The sequence below is a fragment of the Peromyscus leucopus genome, chromosome 8a (assembly GCF_004664715.2).
Source record: "Peromyscus leucopus breed LL Stock chromosome 8a, UCI_PerLeu_2.1, whole genome shotgun sequence".
NCBI classification, from domain to species: Eukaryota; Metazoa; Chordata; class Mammalia; order Rodentia; family Cricetidae; genus Peromyscus; species Peromyscus leucopus.
In genome coordinates this window covers 9171079-9188274 of record NC_051085.1, presented here as the reverse complement: position 1 = coordinate 9188274, position 17196 = coordinate 9171079, and the positions used below count along the sequence as shown (strand labels likewise).

The 17196-nt window shown below is 45.0% G+C and overlaps 1 protein-coding gene across 1 annotated transcript; it reads right to left on the bottom strand.

The window, feature by feature from the left end:
- Positions 1 to 1002: 1002 nt before the first annotated feature.
- Positions 1003 to 16149, bottom strand: LOC114696849 (sodium-dependent glucose transporter 1-like). Its single transcript, XM_028874790.2, is given in 6 exon segments — positions 1003 to 3947; positions 3950 to 4177; positions 5605 to 5721; positions 7744 to 7839; positions 7842 to 7911; positions 15855 to 16149. Coding segments are annotated over 6 exon segments (1446 nt in total). The 5' UTR covers positions 16014 to 16149; the 3' UTR covers positions 1003 to 3171.
- Between the last annotated feature and the right edge of the window lie 1047 nt (positions 16150 to 17196).

Genomic DNA, 17196 nt, shown 5'->3' with positions numbered 1-17196 from the left:
TCGGGATGTAGAACTCTCAGCTCCTTCTCCAGCACCATGTCTGCCTGTGTGCTGCCATGCTTCCTGTCATGACGACAGTGGACTAAGCCTCTGGACTGTAAGCCAGCCCCAATGAAATGCTTACTTTTATTCATTTATTTTTTTAAGAATAGTTGCTGTGGTCATGGTGTCTCTTCACAGCAACAAACCTCTAGTGAAGACGGAGGGTGTGGACTTGTTGGAGGAGGTACATCCCTGGGGGAGGCTTCGATGTTTTAAAAGCCCATGCCATTCCCAGTTAGTTCTCTCTCTCTCTCTCTCTCTCTCTCTCTCTCTCTCTCTCTCTCTCTCTCTCTCTCTCTCTCTCTCTCTCTCTCTCTCTCTCTCTCTCTCTCTCTCCCCCCATGCCTTGTGATTGTCGTTACACATGTAAACTCTCAAGTAGTGGTCCAGCACCATGCTGCCTGCCTGTTACCATGCTTCCCACCATTATGGTTATGGATTCTAATCCTCCGGAACCATGAGCTCCAAATTAGATGCTTTCTTTTGTGCGTTTTCTTGGTCATGGTGCTTTGTCAGAGCAGTAGAAAAGTAACTGAGGCAACTCTCCTCAGCTGGACAGCTTGAGGAGAAGCAGCAAGTGAGGCCAGAGCCCTTTCCCTGCTCTGACCAAGGGTGCAATGGGACACTAACCTGGAACACTAACACTGGCTGGAACTGACAGTGTATCCACCTGTCCTCTCTGGGGTTCTACAGGGAATAACGTGAGCCAATGGATAGCAGGTTTCCGAGATTACAGCAGTTGTTGAGAAAGGAGCTGTCCTGGGGCTGGAATGTAGAGAGCAGAGCATTTGCCCTGTGCCCAAGGCTCTGGGTTTGATCCTGAGCACTGAAAAGAGCTGCACTTCACTTATAATCAACACATTCACTTTTCATCAAAACTTCAGACCTGCAGATGTGAGATGCAGGTAAACAAGCTTATTGCAGTGTAGAAAGACAATATCGGTCAACAGAATCCTTGGGGACATTTGTCAGTGTTTACTGTGCTTATGATGCAATTACTGCTCCAAACTACTGAAAATCAACTTTAAATTTGACCAGACCCCGTCACTCATCAATTCCAGTCGGTTATCCAGGGATGGCCCACACCAATTTTACCACACGCATGTAAATAGACTTTCTCATCCTTGACTCCTAGGCCATCAGCCACCTTCTCATTATTTCGTTGGTTTCCTAAGTATTTAAACTCAGGGATGAGGCGCTTCAGATGAGGATGACTGCAGGTTGACACCGTGGGGCTGGGAGATGGCACAGTGGTAAAAAACTCATTGCTCAAGTGTGAAGACCGGAGTTTGCATGCAACCCACATAAATGCCAGATAGGTGCAGTGGTCCACTCTAACGCCAACACTCTCAGAGAGCAGAGACAAGGATCCCTGGAACCAGGCTAGCCAGGTAGGGAGTCCCTGAGAGTTTTGGGCCAATTTAAACACTTGGCCTCAGTGAAAAAGATGAAGCACAATTAACTCTATATGTCAACCTCTGGCCTCCTCAGATACCCACACACATGAGAACATGCAGACATGTATGCATATAAATACATGAGAAAAATAAAGGTTAATTTGTCAAGTGTATACAGTGCTTATGGTGTAACTACTACTCAGAACTAGTGAAAACCAGATCCAGAAAAAAAGTAAAACACAGACCCAACCCCTGAAGTAGGACAAGGGCCAGAGAAGACCTTTTCTAGTCTCCAGCTCTCCACCTCTTATGAAACCCAGTGCTATGTACAATGAATATATGCCAAAGAAATAGAAAACATAATGCTCAACTAGGTGTCTTCATAATCCTTAATACAATAGATTGTGATGTGTTGTGGAATCTAATCATGAGATGCAATGACATTTTATATATATAAATGGAGATAATTGATTAATCTTGCCACAATATTGAACAATCATTTATTATAAGGAGTATCATAATTTTAAAGTAGTTAGAATGGATGAAATGCAGCTTTAAAAAAATCACACTTTTCAGGACTAAAATTAGAACTATAGTATAGCACTAGATGTATTAGATGGGTAGCACATTTTAAAAGCTGCGTTTCACTTCTTCATTGAAATGAAGATTGGGCTGGCAATTACATTAAGTTCTCAGAGATGTCTTACAGGAACTGTAGAAGTCATGGATTTTAATTTGGAAATCCTTGTATTTTCTTTTCTAGAATCATAGGCTGGGGAGATGACTTCAATGAAGGCAATGTTAAGGGCCTCAGGACACCTGGGAGGCAGGTCTCCTGAACTATGTATTCTCTTTGAGGAAAAAAAAAATCAATCAAGTGAATCATTAGCATCCTTTGCTCCAACCCTACAGATAAAATAAGCAATGAATAAAATCTCCTCCCCACTGTCTATAACGCTGTATCTTGAAATTACACCCTTAGCTTCTCAGGTGGAATGAGAAAACTTGTTATCTGTCCAGCAAATACAAACCCACTCTGTGGCTTCTCCACATTAGAGAGCTCCCTAAATTTTCAAGTGCCTCTGCAGTCAGGAAACTGAGGCAGGAAGATTGCAAATTTGAGGGTAGCCTGGGCTACACAGCAACACCCTGTCTCAAACAAAACAAAACACCAACAGATGTCATCTACGAACTCTTTGAAAGTTGGAGATCATAAAATATTACTTAATCAGCCTCCTACCAAACACGAGGCCCTGAACAAGAACACTTGGTAGTTTATGGGAAACCTGAGGATCAAACATTTCCCAGCTTTACCACTGACTATAAATGGACCTGTGTGGAGTTCCCCAAAACATCCTGAACGTCTAGTGCTCGGCTCTGACAGGCTCCTTAGGAGTCGCTCAGTGAGGCCACTCAGTCACCAGCCCATTTTCTCTTAGTCCCTTGTCCTGGATATTCCCAACGGAATCCTCACTGTTAACTGGAGAAGATGCAGGCTACAGAGCATTTCAGGATAATTGCATGCAGACCTCAGCTATGGGTTATATAAGAACATTTCTATTATATTTCTATTAGAAAATGCCTCATTCTTCATTTTAACCACTTCGAAATCCATTGCACACCAACCCCCTTTCTATCTTCATTAGCTTCCGTGTATAGCTAGAGCTAGAAAGCAAAGCCTTCCGGTCCCTGTTCCTGCTTTTCCCATTTCGGTGCATTTGTCCTCATCCTTTCATTTCCTCCCTTGCAGTCCAGAGCTGGAAGGCAAAAACTTCTGGCTCTCACCCTTGATGCTTTTTTTCTGCTTGCCACCTAGAGGTAAGGTGGCTAATTTATACATCACAGGAAACAAAGCAGTCGTGAATACCGCTGACCCCAGACAAGTGTACAGAATTATTGGCAGATCTGGGTAGTGTCCCTGAAGAATTCCAGATAGTGCAGGAGTAGCCATGAGTCCCAGGGCAGCACCGATCAGAATAAATGCTGCAGACTTTCCACTTAGGCTGGTGTACTGCTCGATCCAGGAAATGCCACTGGGAAACGTGGCTGCCAGGGAGGCTCCGTACACAGACGTTGCGATCCAGAGACAAAGAGGGCTCTTGTCAAAAAGCACCAGAAAGAAAGATGAGACAAGACTACCAACACTGCTCAACACGATCATGGTTCCAGGCTGTAAGAGTGTCGCAAAGAAGATGGCCAGGCCCCTGCAGGCTGCAAAGGTTCCCCAGAAGACGGAGTTCAAGCCGGCTGCTTCACTTTCTTCCATGCCAACATGGGTGGTGGCGAAGGAGAATATGAAAGAGCCGTAGGTCACCTCGGCTCCAACGTAGAAGAAGAAGAAGAGGAAGAGGAGACAGAGCAGGGCCCAGTGATATTTAGCTCTTCGAGCTTCCTGAGCAGATGCCATGGATTTTTTCTGCTTTGAACTTTGCTTAAAGAATGGAGCGAACAGGAAGACAGAGACTACTAAGACATAGGTGCCGACGGAAGCGTAGGTCCACAGCAGGTCATGTCCTCAGGCACCGCAAACAGAGAGTCTGAGGTGGCTCCAGAGGAGCCGTTCAAGGCTGACCGGTCAAAGCCAGGCTCTGTGTGGTTGTGAGCGGATGCTGTCGTACCCCAGGCCAGTTTAGCCAGCAGGGGAGCCAGGAAGGCACCCAAGGCGAAACTGAAGTGCAAGGCCTGCATGTGGGGAGCTCCTTTGTCTCCCCAAAGATTCAAGATGAGGACGTTCCCACCTGCCAACGAAAGAAATGATTTAAGTTAAACACAGTAAAAGCTAACGTGTGTTAGTTAACAAACTCCACCAAAGGTACACGTCTGTATTACACAGCACAAGCATGACAATTGTTCTGAATTATTGAAGATTACAGCTGATTCAGTCCTGTGAGGTAGGCTCTCTGCACACATCATTTTATACCTACACATGGAATTGAACTATCTGATCAGCTACCACCTCTTAGAGCCATGCACATTACAAAGGTTTTTACAAAATATGCTGACACTTCACTGGGGGATTTAATTTGATACACCTGTTTATTTATATATACTATATAACATATATACGCATATGTGTACACATACACTTCAGACACATGACCAATTCTTTTTGTACTTGCAATAGTATATATATATATATATATATGTTTAAACAGATATAAGTTTTATATATATATATCTGTTTTAAACAGATATAAAACTTATATCTGTTTAAAACATATACTAATTACCCATTCAGAAACCTGAATACCCCAAAAGTCCTGGTATGTATATTACAGGAAATAATACATATTTCAGAATCTGCCTTAAATGCTATCAGAGGATCTACAAGATGAGCAGTTTAAAGCCTCAAATCCATGGCTCTGTTTTTAAAAATGATTGAAGTATTCCATTACATTCTGAATTTACAACCAAACAAAGCCAAAAGGATAAAATAAAAGATATTCACATCTATAAGATAATGTTAGGCAGAGAAGGGAGGGGATAGAAGGCTAGAATTTAGAAGAAAAAATATCACACATGTCATTTAGTAGGTTTTCGTGTGTGTGTGTGTGTGTGTGTGTGTGTGTGTGTGTGCGTGCACGCGCGCGTGCGTGCGTTGCATATGAGTGTGTGGGCATGCGCACACTTGTGTGCACATGCAGAGGCTGGAGGAAGATGCCCAGGGTCTTTCATCACACCCTATTTTGTTGTCATGAGACAATGTCTCTCACTGATCAGGGAGCTCGCCATTTTGACTAGGCTAGATGGCCAGTGAGGTCTTGGATCTGCCTCTGCAGTTACCTCCCCTAGCGCTGTAGGTTTTCAAAGACATTGTGACATGCGCAGAAGCTTTATTGTAAAGGGAAGTTTTGAGAAAGCAAAGAGCAAAAACCAAGCACAAAGGAAGGAGGACAGAACACAGGCTCCTGGCTCTCCCTCTGTGGATACTGGCGGCAACAACCCATAATCTCTCATAGGACACGATCTCTAAGATCATTCAGATTTTAGAAAATCAATGCCGTACTTTACAAGAAGAAGTTGCTATCATTCTGAATAGATGATTCCAGGTCAAGAGATCCTTGTCATTTCAAGTCCACCACAAGGAACAATTTAATACCTCCTGCTCCTCTTCTCCTAGCAGGGGTGTCCCAGTCCTGGATCTGACATCGAGTGATCCACTAACCTGTATCCAGAACACCAAATGAGACACCAGTGACAGACATCATGGCAGTCAGCAAGCCTGCTGTCTTACAGAAAGGAGTCACGTAAAGGCCGGCCGAGGTGACCAGGTTTGACAGCCCTGAAAAGACAAGGTTGAGAGAAAAGTAGCTGTGAAAAACAGTATTTGTGTGTCAGGAGTCAAGTCAACATAACTCCCCCAAGGCAAGTGGGATCAAATACAAAGAGGTGACCTTGTGGGGGGTGAGCATTGTACCTTCTGCAAGTAGCCATGCCCTTTCAATCTTGTATAATCTTTATGGATTATAAAATATAAAAGTGGTAGGGCAGTGGTGGTCACACCTTTAATCTCAGCACTTGGGAGGCAGAGGCAAGCAGATCTCTGTGAGTTCGAGGCCAGCCTGGTCTACAGAGCGAGATCCAGGAAAGGCGCAAAGCTACACAGAGAAACCCTGTCTCAAAAAACCCAATAAAATAAAATAAAATAAAATATAAAAGTTATAAAATGAATGTAATTCTATCATTGCTAGAATCAAACTACAAATCACACAATTAAACCAAGTTTCATAGCAAAAGAGGTAAAAGCTATTTAATTAAATGTTTTAGACTGAAGAACCAAAAGAGGACTGCAAGGGGACTCTGTGCTGTCAAGCCTGATGACCTGAGTTAGAGCCTACAACCCACATGAGGAAGGAGAAACTGAGTCCTGAAAGTTGCCCTCTGACCTCCACAGGAGTGCTCTGGAACATGCATGATAATTAATTCAATGTATTTTAGTGATTAAAAAATAGCCAAAATAGAGGGGAGTCGTTAGAGAGTTGGCTCAGAGAATGAGCATACACCATGCATGTGTGAAGACTAGAGTTCTGATACCCAGCTGGGTGGAAGCTGGGCCGTGGTGATGGTGGTGGTGGTGGTGGTGGTGGGCGGCGGCGGCCGCACACACCTTTAAATCTCAGCACTTGGGAGGCAGAGGTAGGCGGATCTCTGAGTTTGAGGCTAGCCTGGTCTATAGAGTGAGTTCTAGGACAGTCAGGGCTACACAAAGAAACCCTGTTGGGGCATGAGGGGTCCTGGGGAGTATGGTAGCATTTGTAATCCTAGAGTTTAGGAGGCTCCCCAGAGCAAGCTCGCTAGCCAGACTAGTCAAATCAGTGAGCTGTGGGCTCAGTGAGAGACCCTGCGTCCATCAATAAACTGGAGAGTCATCAAGGAAGACACCTGACCACCATACACACTCACACATACCTGAACATACATGAGCCCATACCCATGTGAACATGAATACACCTTACACACACACACACACACACACACACACACACACACACACACATGCAAAACAAAAATCCAAGAACCAGAAGGAATGTTTACATATGGAATAACAAAAAGGAGGATGAGCAGTAAAACTTTCAGTAAGCTAGTTTGTGGACCTGGGAGGAAAATACGAGGCACATAGTTCTGGGCTGGGATTTAGATCAGTGCTTGAAACCTGTGTAACAGGATTCTCCACAAACAAAAACTTCTATCTATATAATTCATTCTATGTATTCAGTCCACTTTGAAATAAGAGGAATCTCTTATTTATTTATCACGAATAGTAGACTGTTCCCTTGGCAAAAGTGTTTTGTCTTATTTTCCTTAGAGGTCAATTTATTCAAAGCACGTATGGTAAAGGCTTTCGCATCTGCTTCCAGATGTGGTGGAGTAGCCTGGGCGTGTCTCTAACATAGGATAACAGAGGCAAAGGCGCAGCCTGTGTTAGTTCATCAAGCTTCCCTGCCCCTTGGTGTCCAGTCCAGGTTCCAAGAGCAGTTTCCTACCTCTGGGGCTCTGGGAACCCTGCTGCACCTCTGATGAGGGGCAACGCAGTGTGTCTGGAATGGAGCCTGAGTTTGGCCCAATGCTGGCAAGACTTGGGAGTGCCAACACTCCCACCGCAGGATTAGTCAAGTTTCCAGAGGGCTGCATAATGATTCCCTGCCACTGCCACGGGGACATTAGACTCTGGCAGCCCAGTTGCGGGGACAGCGAAGCACTGTGTATTTCCACCGTCAACGACGCCAGCTATTGCCTTCATATTTAGAGACAAACTGCACGCTTCGTGACAGAAACAAGAAAACGAACATCACTGTTAGCTTACCCAAGAGTAAAAAGTGATTCATACAGTCGAAAAGCGCCCCGCCAACCACAGAGCCACACAAGTAGCCGAGGGCGCGGCCCACGAAGATTTCCGAAGGCTGCTGATGTTCCGGTTCACATTCTTTGCCAGGTCTGGCAATGTGGGTCCTAGCACAGCAGCGCTCACCCCCTGCAATTTACGAAGACAAAAGGTGTTATAAACAAAGGAATATTGATCTAATTATATCCAATGTAAAAAAAAATAGTGGGGAGCAGTAGCAAGGCAGAGATTGACTTGAAGGTCCACAGCAAGGAAGGAATATTCGATAATGCTAAAGTTACCATAGCCACGAACTCCGGTTGCTTTTCTGTCTCAAACCTCTCAGGTTTTCAAAAGTCCTTTAATTTTGTGGCTTTTTTTTTTTTTTTTTTTTTTTTTTGCGTTATTTTCTCTTTGACAATACCTTTAAAGGCTACACTGTATTAACACTCCTATAGAGCTGGGCATGTGACTCAGTAGGAGACTGTTTGCCAAGCATGCACAAGTCCAAGTTTAATGCCTAGCACTACAAATAAGTTTTAATTTTTGTTCATTTATTTAGTATGTGTGCATGCACATATGTGTAGGCCATGATGTGCATGTCTAGTTTAGGGGACAACTTGTGTAAGTCAGTTCTCCCTCTCCACCACGTGGCTTCTGGGGATCAAACTCAGGCCATCAGACTTGGTGGCATACAGCTTAATCTTAATCTTAATCTTTTTTTTTTTTTTTTTTTTTTTTTTGAGACAGGGTTTCTCTGTGTAGCTTTGCACCTTTCCTGGAACTCACTTGGTAGCCCAGGCTGGCCTCGAACTCACAAAGATCCGCCTGCCTCTGCCTCCCGAGTGCTGGGATTAAAGGCGTGCGCCACCACAACCCGGCCTTAATCTTAATTTTTATAGATAAAAATTATTTATAATAATTTATAAGATGGACCACTAATCTTGTTTTTGAAAGAAGTTTTTAGTGTAGTATTTGCAAATATGTTAGAAGCACTAATGTGAGAATTTACACCTCAAAATTTTAATTACCAGAAGGTTCTAATTTTTATATTATTAAAACAACTATTTCTGGTGTGTATAGGGGTCAAAAACACATACGATACATAGGAGATAAGTCATCTGGGCTTGCTCAAATCTACGCTTTCATCAAGGACATCCTCAGCCATCAGGACTGCAGAATGTCAATCTTCCTTACAGAATGTTATACTCACAGGTACAGCATGGCTTTAACAAACGTTAAGGAATGGCGATCTGTTACTCAAAGTAACTCGGTCTATAGCTACCTCAGCATGTAAGGAACTCTAGCACAACTGTCGCATGCCGCAACCTTCCGAGTGTATCTCTCATAACAACTGGCCGACCTCACGGGCTGCACAGTGTGTAGACATGTCCAAATAAGACAACGTGTTGGCTGAACCAAAGCTACTTGTACACCTCACCTCCATTTTCTGCCTTTCCTACACTGCTGGGTAGAGTTGTCTTCTTCCATTGGTTCCAGGAGCTGCCCAACTTATGAATCCTCAAATATGAAGTTTTTAAAATATTTACTTATTCTGTGTGTATGTGTGGGCGCCTGAGTGTGTGTATGTGCACTACATGTATGCAGGTGCAGAAGAGGATGTGGGATATTCTGGAACTGGAGTTAGGAGTGGTTGTGAGTCAGCTACATACTGACTTTTTTTTCTTATTTCTGGTAGTTTTAGCTTCCTGAATGACTTATAATTTAACATTTATTTACCTTAATCTCTAGTGCACAATAGGAAGGAAGTTACTAGAAATGTCAGGGAACAAAATGCAGACTGGGAAATCTGCAAATTGTCACGTCTAGATACTCAGGCCTTTCAAAATTAAACCAGCAGCATCCTATGAACCAAAGCCTACCAAGACACTTAGGTCTGAAAAGAACGTAGATTACTTCTTCTTCATTCCATAAGCAGGCATCCTCTCATCCTACTGGAGTCTGAGGCGTGCTGAAACCACAATCACCACACCTGCCTCAGCATTTAGAGACAGAAAAAGCCTCTTACAAGTTAGCAAGATCAGCTGCTGTGCAAGATCCCTGGGCACAAGAGACTCTGGCTGCTACATTGGTATGATCATTTGATGCTGACGCCATCACTGGAGGTCTTTTTCCCACCACACATCTGACACCAAACCCTTTAATTTGGCAAAATTTTATTTGAGGGGCTGGAGAGATGGCTCAGCAGCTATGAGCACCTGCTGCTCTTGCAAAGGACAGGGTTTGCTTCCCAGCACCCACATCAGCGAATTCACAACCACCCCTAACTCCCGTTCCAGAATATTCCACACCCTCCTCTGTCACCTGCATACATGTAGTGCACATGCACACACTCAGGCGTCTGCTCCCAGCATCCACATCTGGTGCTCACAACCACCTGTAACTACAACTCTGGAAGATCTGATACTGCCAGTCTGACACCTGCACACACATGATGCACACTCACAGAGACACACAGGTGTACACACAAATAAAAATTAAAATACGTTTAAAACAGAACAAATAAAACACAAGGTTTTGGACTGGCGAGATGGCTCAGGGGTAAAGGTGCTTCCAGCTAGACTGTCCCGGTAGCAGGAGAGAATTGATTCCTTCAAGTTGTCCCTCCACACAGCGCTGTACACACAACAGCCCCTACACACACACACACACACACACACACACACACACACACACACACACACACACACACAAATTCCCTATTATATTGTAGAGGAATTTTCTTTGCTATTGGGGTAATTATTAAGGGAAATGAAATTCCTGGGGTTTACTGTGATATTTTCCTGTGCTCTGGGATATCCTTATTAGGTTTTTGTTGACTTAAGATCAGGCCTTTAACCCCAGCCCTCTGGAGGCTGGGTCAGGAGGATCAGAGTGTCCAGGCCAGCCTGGGACTACACAGGGAGACCTTGTCTCAAAACAAATACAATGTCATCCTCTGTATTTGCCTTTGAAGTGCTGGCATCACTCTGGTAAATTAAAGATTGAGGTTTGCCAGAATCAATCTTTTTTTGATCAAATGTTGAAAATCTTCACTGTTTCTTTTTTCTTTCTTTTTTTCTTTTCTTTCTTTTTTTTTTTTTTTTTTTTTTTTTTTACAAATTTCTCCAAATCAAATGAAATAAATATTTTTCTACATATTGGATTCATTTAGCAACTTTCTAGATGGGTCCTTGGGATATCTCCAAAGGATATATCTTTTTATAAAAATAGAGATATTAAACTCGTATCTGTTAGTTTATTAGACACATTAAAGTGTGTGAGAAGTATGATGAAATAATAAATGTGAAATGTATACAAATGACACATTGAAGTATATGAGAACTATAACGACATAATAAGAAATGCAAAATTAATGAGTTATGTTCAGGTGGGTGTGTTACTAACACGTGTTCTGAAACTGTGTGAAATTCTTAGAAATGTAGTGGTCCTAAGTGTAACACTAGTACTCACAACTCTAACTGTTGCTCTGATTAGAAGCAGGGGCTCATGTATCCCAGGGCAGCTTTGAACTCTATATGCAGCCGAGGATAATCTTGAAGTTCTGGTTCTACTGCGCTGTACCTCCTGAGCGCAGATATGCTTACAGGCGTCTGTGCGAGGGACAAACCTCAGGCCCTCCTGTGTGCCAGCAAGAGCTCCACCAGCCCAGCTGCCACCCAGACCTCCACTTGTCTGTCACCTTTAAGTGTTGTATGCAAGAGTCAGGCCTGGTGACCCTCCCCGTGGTCCTAGCTAATCACGAGGCTGGGGCAGAAAATCAGCTGAGTCCAGGAGTTCTAGTCAGCACGGACAGCGTAGCGGAGCCAGCTCAAAAAATGTGTATGCAACAGACACAAGCAGCTTTTCCTGCCCAGTGCATTACTATTGTACTGAGCTCTCACGTGGTTTTTAACCCTGGCCATCTTAAGTCTTGTCATTTGCGGTTAATTGTTTAGTATGAAAGGACAGTTGTGGAAAGGACTATCGAGTTCCGCTGGCCTGGGTAGGAATTCTCAACTTCTAATGAAGAAACCAGTGGTCATAAACATCACGTTGATGTTTAACTCAGGGCCAAGCACAATGAGAATTAATTAAGTACTCAGGAAATGACTGGACAGATTTTCATGCTAAGTTAGTCAGTGGTGAAATCACAAGCTTTGCAATTTGAAGGAATGCCGTGGATTGGCCCAAGTCCAGTTACCTATCAGAATCTATTTAGTATGCAGTACTAAGCACCTGAACTTGAGAGGATGCAAATCCATTCCTAAGTGTGGACCCATGGAGAGCTTGGATGGCTGCCTGGTGCTTGCTGAGTCCTCAAAGCTTCTAGTAAAAGCTCTGTATCTTAAAAGCTCTTCAATCTAAGATACACCATGGCAGGGAAAAATGATCCAAACTGTAACAAAACATTGGTGCATCTGTATTTTCCCTGTGAAGGGCTTCTAACCAGCGTTCACTTTGGCATCCCACCATTTAGTTAAGACGATAAAGCTCCAAGTCCTGCGCTGTTAGCCGCTGGATGAGTCAGACACTCACTGACAGATTTTTTTTCACTTGCCACCGGAAGAGCCCATTTTCTCGGCGATCAGAGGCTGTCCCATGCAGAAAGGCTGACACTGTAACAGCAGCTGCAGTTAAGTGAGAAGCTGGGTTTTCCTAGTAGGATTCCTGGAGGAATCCCTGGCCGGGGCGGCACTTGTTTCATCACACAAGATGTTTAACAGCTAAGTAAGGAACCACAGACACAAGGCAATAGAAAGCCCAACTCCTGGACCACCGGATGGCTTCAGTCACAAGCACCTCCAAGAGATGGCCACTGGATGTGCTCCCACTGGAGAGCATAGACTGAGCCCTTGTGAATAGTCACTGCAAAGCCTCACACCTAATGAAGCACATGAGTATCTTCTACTCACTTAAAATGTGACATGATCCAGAAGGCTAAGTTTCCATGCATTATTCCAAAGTGTATTTTCACTAGGACCATCCCACAAGCAGACAAAAGCCTTAGCTTTCTGCACACACGCACGCACACATGCACACGGACACACACACGCACACACACACACACCCCTACTGCTGACATTGCAGGAAAGCACAGGGGAATGCTGTCGTCTTTGGACACGCTGTATCCAAAGTGCTATCGCTGAAGCCCCTCCAGGTTCTTAGCGAGTTGACTAGAACTGCAGAGTGGAAAGTGCCCCTTGGTATTCTGGACATCACTGCTGCTTGTGATACACTCACTGGAAATGACCTGGTCAATTACTAACTAATATTATCAAATACATGCCAGTGAAAGTGTATCGTGTACCCAGGCATTGTATGTACAAGACCTAGGGACTACTGTGGGTAAAAAAAAAAAAATACTTGAGTGGTGCCACATTAAGTCAAAATTAACGCCATTAAGTGAGATGCTTACCCTTGTAGCATGCTTCATAGGAAACTTCACACTAGACCTTGCTGGGGAGCTAGCTATATGTTCTCTTAGAGGCGAATGAACTGCATTGATGTCTGCTCAGTCGCCACTAGGGGGCAATCTTTTCCAACTCAAGAGCCTTTATTGCACTTGTAGAATGTGCTCTCAGTCTCTGTGGTATAAATCTTACTGTTTGGCATGGCACACTTCTACCTTCTGAATTGCTTTTCTGGAAGTTTCTGTACCTTCCACAATCAAAGTAGTCAGTACTCAAAAGGAGTGCCCACCTTTGACGTAGATAAAAATGTTAATCTCCATTGAAGAAAGCTTCTAACAGGGTTTCTGTGAATTGATTCTGTAGCAGTGAGGTGCTGGTTGCCTAGGACTGAAAGCTACCTGTAACTTGGGGACAATTTGGATCTTGTAGCCAGTCAAACCTCCCATGGGTCCTGAAATGTGGATCCACTCTCTGAAAGGTGAGAACCTTCACATACTACAAATACCGGAACAAAATTCCACATTAGATCTCTTTCAGGGCTGGAGAGATTGCTCCATGATTGAGAACATGTACTGATCTTCCATAGGAGCCCTGCTCTATTCCCAGAACCCTGGTCAGGCATCTCAGAACTGCCTGTAACCGTCTGGCTTCCAGGGCACTCGTCTTTACTGCATGTTCCTGTACACGCGATTGCTGTTGATTCTGTGATTTCCCACGACACTGACTCTGAAAAAGAAACTTCTCAGGGGAGGGGACACACCGTGTGTTCATGGGAACAGTAAACAGTTAGTCTGCAGGCATCAGGGATGGTGGACCACAAGCCTGGCTATGACAAAGCTTCCTAATACATGTCATCAGTGGCTCTCCAGGTTCCTTTGGCTTATGTTGCCAGGCTAACCACAAAAGTAGGTAACTCGTTACATCAGACAATTGTACCATCAATTTAGTCTTAACTGCCACTGTGCCCTAGAGTCTAGACAATGGAGAGTTGCGCTCAAACACTGCTGTTCTTATTATGTGAGTTTCGATTGTTTGGTTTTGATCTGGTTGGTCCTGGTAGAAACCTGTTAAGGAGTGTGCTCTCGTTTCTTAGTCCTGTCCACCGGTTAACTATCATAACAGCCTCCCTTACATGTTGGGTTCCCGTGAGTCATAGATGTTTGTATGCACTCAGCCTTTGAGCTCCAGTTAAAAACATGAAGAAGGCATGGAGAACTACCTGACTAAGCTGTTATTGTCCATTATGAATTCTATAACTGCACCAAACTGACCATGACTACAGTCACAGAAAGTCCTGCTGGTGTCCAAGGTCTCAGCCCATTACAAACTGAGCCGCTGACCCAAAAGGAAGGTGGGATCGTTAAATCAGGGTCTAGCTGCCTGTGTGTGTAGGATTCTGTAACCTTAGTACTCCAACAACTGAAGCCTAACTGAAAGAATATTCTTAGACAAGTAGCTGAGTCGCCAAGTCTTGTCCATTACAGGTGCATACTGTCCCAAATGGCCAAAGAAGGTGAGTGAGTTGTATGCAATATGCAATCATGTTATTTCTGTATACTTTCTCAGTCTATAGACACTGCCTGCCCATCATATTTCAGAGTAGAATTTTCTCATCCTTCACTGGCTCAGGCCCTGGCCAGTTCCTGAATCATTTCTTTGTGCAAAGCAACTGTTAACATCAACAAGGGTAACCTTTGCTTTTCAATAGGTGCAGTAAGATCCAAAGGTTAACAGCTGGCTTTCAGAGGAAATTCCTTGGGCCCCTTAAGAAAAGGTTTCTAATTCATCTATGTTCCAAGAATCACTGATTCTAATAGCGCCACCCTCTGCTCCAAGGAAAGGTGGGCCTTGCCCTCACCCGGGCAGAAGGCATCCAGGACTCAGGGCCAGGGTGAGCACAAGTACACAGCAAGCCGTGAGTGCAGGGGTCAGAGCAGTGGCGTTACCCAAGCCCTCCACGTTTCCGGAAGGACCTACAGCAAGACCTGGTCCACGGAGGGACTGACGCTGCATCTGCGGTGATTTCTTCTCCAGTCTTCCACCTCCCCCCATCAAAACCCAATTCCGATTCCATCTCTGAGATGCTTAGTTACCGGAATTACTCCACAGGCCACTCCCTTTCAGCTTTCCAAGGTCACAGTCACCCAGGGACAGAGGGAGGCCATCACAGTAAAAGGCACTTTTTTTTTTTTTACACTTTGATCCAAGAAAAACTTTAAGCATCTGAAAGCTCAGTGTAAATAGGATTATCATAGGGAGTGAGACATCTTCCAGGCTTTACCACCTAACTGACTCTGCCACCTGGCAAAAGTCACTTCCCCCATGGGGCCTATTTTTCAGCTGTGAAAATAAAGGTGAGGGCAGAGGGAAGAACTCTCAGGATGGATGGTTTCTGGGGTGGTGAGGGCCATTGGTACACACCGGCACAACCCGCCCCCTTTACCTTGTACAGAAACCAAGGAAAGCTTGCTGCCGTTGGAAAACATTAGGACAATCATTTTCATTTGATTAGAATTGTACCCATTTTCCTGTTGATGAAACCGCAGCCCGGGCAGTTTAAATAATGCAGCACAAAGGTCATACAATGTGCGGGTGGTCAAAAGCAGGTCTCCCTGGAAGGGCGGGTCCCCTGCAGGAGGCTCGCACCCCATCTGGGAGGGGTGCAGCCTCAGCTCTCACCATCCCCAGGAAGGCGGCATTCAGGACCACAGTGGTGAACCAGCGCAGTGCTCTTCCCACTTGGCTCCTGGACACAGCCTGGAGCCCGTTCTTCCCTGGGGTCCCAGCCTGGAGGAGGCGCTGCCCAACTGCCTTGGCCCGGGACCCACGGGACTCCATTTCCAACTCCAGCGTGGCGGCTCCAGACAAGGGGTCTTGCTGTGGCCCAGCTCTTTTGCAGGGTCCTTGGAGCTCAGAGCTCCTGTTCCTTCTGACCAGGAGATCCCTCCCAGAGCCTCCTCCCACCAAGGATAGTCCTGAGTCAGGGCCCTGGGAAGTTACACTTTGGACTGTGCATGTGGCGAGAGCAGGGGCATCTCACACAGCTCTTACAAAGAACATTGGCGAGACCCAGGCCTTTCTGAGCAATCAGGAACCCAGCTTCTTGGGGGAAGTAAACGTGGTTGTCTGGAAGACCACATGCTCTCCTGGCTTCATTTAGCATCGCTTCCAAGTGCACACAGATGGACACACGGACACCCGAGACTGAGAAAGCCGGAAGCTCAGCCTCAGAAGAGCTCAGTCAAGAGGCTTTGGGGCCTAGGGACATGGCTCAGTCGTTAAGAGAGCTTGCTGACTTTTTCAGAGGACTTGTGTTTGGTTCCCAGCACCCATATCGGCAGTTCACGACCTACCTCTAACTCTAGCTACAGTGGACCCAACACTGTCTTCTGGACTCTGTAGACACACAAATTAAAACACACACACACACACACACACACACACACACACACACACAACACACACACACAACAAACAAAAAAGCACAGATCATTCTTAGCTGGTGTGAGTACTCAGTGGTTCCAACTTCTCTCCAGGCAGCAGAGGGCAGTCCCTAATGGCGCTTGGTCTGGGCCCTCAGTGTCCTCCACCAGAGATTTTAACAAGACCCCTGGAGCACCCTGGGAGTCAATGGCAGCATTCCTCTTGGGGACTCTGCAGCAAGCCCAGGGGGCCGAAAGTGGCGCTAAGTCCAGCAGGTCACATGGAATGGATTAACGAGTTGATGCGGCACACAGAAACGGTACCAAATAGGTCCTAGGACAATTTGAGGGAGTTGGTTCTCTCCTTCCGTGTGTGAGTCCCAGGATAAAACTTACGTTTATCTGGCTCTGAGGCAAACACCTTTATTTAGGCACTGAGCCGTTTTGCTAGTCCCAAGTAGCTGTTTTGTGGGCTAGTAAGACCCTATGAAAATGGAAGAATTTACTATGAAATGGGATGCATCAATGCATTACTGAATGAGGGTCCCAGAGAAATTTAAAACACCATTGTAAGTGCCATGTCAGGGATGATGCTCTCA